This window comes from Bombina bombina, chromosome 12, assembly GCF_027579735.1.
Source record: "Bombina bombina isolate aBomBom1 chromosome 12, aBomBom1.pri, whole genome shotgun sequence".
Lineage (NCBI taxonomy): Eukaryota > Metazoa > Chordata > Amphibia > Anura > Bombinatoridae > Bombina > Bombina bombina.
Genome location: NC_069510.1, coordinates 143,437,894 through 143,443,660, shown reverse-complemented (window position 1 = coordinate 143,443,660; position 5,767 = coordinate 143,437,894). Strand labels below are relative to the sequence as shown.

The window sequence follows — 5,767 nt, the reverse complement described above, 5'->3', positions numbered from 1 at the left end:
ATTAGCACACAGGGGGTAAGGGTGGCACTATATAACAGGGCACAGAGAGATGAGAGTATAAGATATGTATCTACTACTGGGATAGAGGTTGGTAGATCATAGTGTGAGAAGCACACAGGGGTAAGTGTGGCACAGAGAGATGAGAGTATCTGATGATGTTGTAGCAGTCTCCTCTTGTCTCATGCACCCCTTCCCCCTGTACCACTACCCAGTGAGACTAGGGCACACTTAACAATACATATTGTGGAATCTGTGGATGTCATAGTCATCAACTTGGCAGCCAGCTACAGCTGCTGAGCTAAAAATAATTAACCATGAACCAGCAGCTATACTGCTACCGATCAGGTTCTTGTATCTTCTTGTCCCACAATGCCTATGCCATTGCCCTCTTTTTTTTTTCCTGATGATGATGATCCTCATTCCTCTTCAATCATCATTCAACAGTCACTGACTGATAAGAGGGCTACCCTAATAAAAAAAAATTGGCTGCTTATTTTTTAAAATTTAATTTTTAATTTTACTTCCCAATTCTTACAATTTTTAAACATGCAAATAAAAGTTGTTTTTTTTTTTACTTAATTAGCCCTTTTAGCATATGCACAGTGACAGATCTCTACATGTTTTATGGCACTCTCAGCAAGCATGCTCTATATTATTCATAAATTGTGTATTGTTAACTAACTTAACTAGTAACAGTTACTTTTACTTAAGTAACGTTAATTATATTACTAGTAGTGTGATGTCCTACTCCCTTTAAAAAAAACCTCAATAGTTAACTTCACTACTTGTTTTTTTCCTGCAGCTGCCCCCAAAAAAACAAATTATGGCAGAGTCTGCTGCAGAGCCTGTGACAGTGGAAAAAAGTGTGCGACCCAAGTCCTCTAAAGCATGGGAGCATTTTACGCTTAATGCCGCAAAGAAGGTGGTCACCTGCAGAATTTGCAAGGCAGAGCTTATGTGGCACGGAAGCACCACAGTGATGAATGAACACATGAAAAGAAAACACGTGGGTTTCACTGAGGAAGGCGAGACATCAGGACAGTAAGTTAAACCACCAAAATGTACTAATTGTATTTGTAAACTAGTAGTAATAGTAGTAGTTGCACAATGATAGACTATCCTTTTCTGCATAGACACTGACAGTCAAGACTAGTCTATATGAATGATCATTAAAAATGATATATCTTCTTTCTTTTCAGAAAGAAACAGCGCACCATGACAGAGTTTGTGCAGCGAAATCCCCCGTGCACTCCACAACAAGCATCCGTAATAACAGACTCTGTTTTTAAAATGATAGTTACTGACATGCGGCCACTGTCCATGGTCGAAGGCAAAGGTTTTAAAAACATGGTCAGTGTACTAAACCCTGGATATACGCTTCCGTCAAGAACACATTTTACAAAACTGGTTGAAAGGAAGTACCAGGAGGCACTTAAAAATGTAAAGGGTGCCATCAGCGCTGCCGCTAATGAAAGCAGAATTGCCCTAACTGCGGACATATGGACAAGCATAGCAACTGAGGCTTACCTTGGCATTACATGCCATTACATTGGGGCTGACTGGAAAATGCATTCTATCTGCCTCACTACCATGCCTTTAGAAGACAGGCATACCGCAAAAAACATTGCAGAATGGTTGGAGGAGGTTGCTGCAAAATTTGAAATTCAACCACAAAAAATTATTGCCATTGTGCATGACAATGGTTTAAATATTGTGGCTGCTGCAAACATCCTAGGAGAGAAGCATGGATGGACCAGTATCCGCTGCAGTGGTCACACCTTGCAGCTGGTCATCAATGCTGCATTAAAGAACTCTGGAATTGAGAGAGCCGTCAGTGCTGCAAGAGGACTAGTAGAACATTTTAAAAAAAGTGAACTCCCCAGCAGCAAGTTGAAGGAGAAGCAGAAGCAAATGGGAACATCTGAGCACAAGCTTCTTCAAGATGTTAGCACAAGGTGGAATAACACTTACTATATGGTCGAGAGACTCATTGAGCAAAGGTGGCCGGTAACAGCAGCGCTATCAGATCCATCAGTCACTCAAAGAGGCAAACACTATCTGGACTTAAAACCAGATCAGTGGAGTATTCTAGAAGAACTCTCCACTGCTCTCAAGCCATTTGAGTTTGCTACTGTATACATGAGTGGCCAAGAATATGTCACTCTGTCTTCTGTGCCTGCACTTGTGAAGGGGCTTTTGCGGTCCAATGAGGGTGCTTCTTTTGAGTCGCATGCACTGAAGAGCTTCCAAGCCACTGCAGCAGACCAACTCCAAAACAGATGGAAGGGGATCCTTTTTGAACAGGTCCCAAATTCAGTAATCCTTGCCTCTGCCCTGGACCCAAGATTTAGGCGACTCAAATTTTTAACGACAGAGCAAATTATTACTGTTCATGCAAAAGTGCAGACAGAGGCTCTTGCTGTAAGAAGAGAGATGGTGCGCCAGCAGAATACCGTTACGCCTGGAGGTACAGTTGCTGAGCCCTCAACATCTGCAACATCTCTACTTGACTCACTCCTTGAGTCTGGGGGCAGCAGTGAAGAGGAGACTATTGAGGGGCAACATGAGGAGGACATTAATCTACAAGTTAGGAATGAAGTCCAAACTTATTTTGCAGAGAAGCCCCTTGCCAAGGAAGGAAACCCTTTGAGTTGGTGGAAAGGTAACCAAGAAAAATATCCTGCCTTGGCAAAACTAGCAAAATCCTACTTGTGCATACCAGGCACCTCCACACCATCAGAGCGACTCTTCTCTGCAGCAGGCAACATAACTTCAAAAAAGAGAGCCAGCCTTGGACATGTTAACATTTTTATATTCTAATGCAAGGTTTCTGGAACAGTGATACTCCACCTCTTTTTCATAATATATGCTTATTTGTTCTGCTAAAGTTTTTAAAAGTTTCTCATTGTAAGTTGTGTAAAAATTTACTTGTGTACAGTTGTACATTGAACTAAGTAAGATAAAAAGTTTAACTATTTGTATTTCTGCAGTTCTGCAGTTTTTTAATACTCTGTTAAACCAAACAGAGTATGTTTGTTCATTAAATTATATTTTTTTTTTCAAATTTCATATTGTTCTGAGTGTTTTTCTTGTTTTTTCCTGTTTTATCCGATTAATCAATTAATCGAAAAAATAATCGACCAACTAATCGATTATGAAAATAATCGTTAGTTGCAGCCCTAGTGTTATTATGTCTGTAACTGTTCTGTGTAATGTATATTTATTAGATGGTGTTATTATGAGTATAACTGTACTGTGTAATGTATACTTATTAGATAGTGTTATTATAAGTGTAACTGTACTGTGTAATGTATATTTATTAGATAGTGTTATTATGTGTGCAACTGTACTGTGTAATGTATATTTATTAGACAGTGTTATTATGAGTGTAACTGTGCTGTGTAATGTATATTTATTAGACAGTGGTATTATGAGTGTAACTGTACTGTGTAGTGTATATTTATTAGATGGTGTTATTATGTCAGTAACTGTACTGTATAATGTATATTTTTTAGACTGTTATTATGAGTGTAACTACTGTGTAATGTATATTTATTAGATGGTGTTATTATGTCTGTAACTGTTCTGTGTAATGTATATTTATTAGATGGTGTTATTATGAGTATAACTGTACTGTGTAATGTATATTTATTAGATAGTGTTATTATAAGTGTAACTGTACTGTGTAATGTATATTTATTAGATAGTGTTATTATGTGTGCAACTGTACTGGGTAATGTATATTTATTAGATGGTGTTATTATGTCTGTAACTGTACTGTATAATGTATATTTATTAGACAGTGTTATTATGAGTGTAACTGTGCTGTGTAATGTATATTTATTAGACAGTGGTATTATGAGTGTAACTGTACTGTGTACTGTATATTTATTAGATGGTGTTATTATGTGTGTAACTGTACTGTGTAATGTATATTTATTATATGGTGTTATTATGATTGTGACTGTACTGAGTAATATATATTTATTAGACAGTGTTATTATGAGTGTAACTGTACTGTGTAATGTATATTTATTAGACAGTGTAAATATAAGTGTAACTGTACTGTGTAATGTATATTTATTAGACAGTCGGCTAGATTACGAGTTTAGCGGTAAGAGCGCATCGGTGCCAACTAGCAAGTTATTTCCACCGCTCACCTCCGTATAGCGCTGCTATTACAGGTTTGCATAAACCTGGCGTTAGCAGGAAATATTGCAGCGTTGAGCAAAATTGAGCTCCATACCGCACCCAAATACCAGCGCTGCTGTGAGCTGGTTTTAGGTGCTCGTGCACGATTTCCCCATAGACATCAATGGGGAGAGCCAGCTAAAAAAAAGCCTAACACCTGCAATAAAGGAGCGTAACGCAGCCCCATGGATTCTACACCTAACACCCTAACATAAACCCCGAGTCTAAACACCCCTAATCTGCTGCCCCGACATCGCCGACACCTACATTACACTTATTAACCCCTAATCTGTTGCCCCCGACATCGCCACCACCTACATACACTTATTAACCCCTAATCTGCCGCCCCAATGTCGCAGCCACCTACATTACACTTATTAACCCCTATTCTGCTGCCCCAATGTCGCCGCCACCTACCTACACTTATTAACCCCTAATCTGCCACCCCAATGTTGCCGCCACCTACATTACACTTATTAACCCCTAATCTGCTGCCCCCAATGTCGCCGCCACCTACCTACACTTATTAACCCCTAATCTGCCATCCCCAATTTCTACGCCACCTACCTACACTTATTAACACCTAATCTGCCGCCCCTAACATTGCAGCCCCCTAAATTACACTTATTAACCCCTAATCTGCTGCCCCCAACGTCGCCGCCACTATACTAAAGTTATAAACCCCTAAACCTAACCCTGTGTGTAACCCTAACCCTAAAACCCACTAACTTTAATATAATTTAAATAAATCTAAATAAAAATTACTATTATTACCTAAATAATTCCTATTTAAAACTAAATACCTATAAAATAAACCCTAAGCTAGCTACAATATAACTAATAGTTACATTGTAGCTAACTTCGGTTTTATTTTTATTTCACAGGCGAGTTTGTATTTATTTTAACTAGGTAGACTAGTTAGTAAATAGTTATTAACTATTTACTAACTACCTAGATAAAATAAATACAAATTTACCTGTAAAATAAAACCTAACCTGTCTTACACTAACACCTAACCTTACACTACAGTTAAATAAATTACATTAATTAAATACAATTAACTAAATTACAAAAAAAAACCACTAAATTACACAAAATAAAAAAGAAATGATCAAATATTTAAACTAATTACACCTAATCTAATAGCCCTATCAAAATAAAAAAAGCCCCCCTAAAATAAAAAAACTCTAGCCTAAACTAAACTGCCAATAGCCCTTAAATGGGCCTTTTGCAGGGAATTGCCCCAAAGAAATCAGCTCTTTTACCTGTAAAAAAATAATACAGACAACCCCCCAACAGTAAAACCCACCACCCACACAACCAACCCCCCCAAAAAAAGCCTATCTAAATAAACCTAAGAGCAGAGCGGGTCCATCTTCAAGACATCCGACGCAGAGCATCAGCCAATAGGAATTAAGGTAGGAAAAATCCTATTGGCTGATGCAATCAGCCAATAGGATTGATCTAGCATTCTATTGGCTGATTGGAACAGCCAATAGAATGCGAGCTCAATCCTATTGGCTGATTGGATCAGCCAATTGGATTGAACTTCAATCCAAGGATTTTTCCTACCGAT

At 38.3% G+C, this 5,767-nt stretch overlaps 1 protein-coding gene across 1 annotated transcript; it reads left to right on the top strand.

Annotated features, from left to right (window-relative positions):
• The first annotated feature begins 1,305 nt into the window (after positions 1 to 1,305).
• LOC128642706 (E3 SUMO-protein ligase ZBED1-like) lies at positions 1,306 to 2,820 on the top strand. Its single transcript, XM_053695485.1, has one exon. The coding sequence runs from the start codon at positions 1,306 to 1,308 to the stop codon at positions 2,818 to 2,820; it is 1,515 nt and encodes a 504-aa protein (XP_053551460.1).
• Positions 2,821 to 5,767: the final 2,947 nt, after the last annotated feature.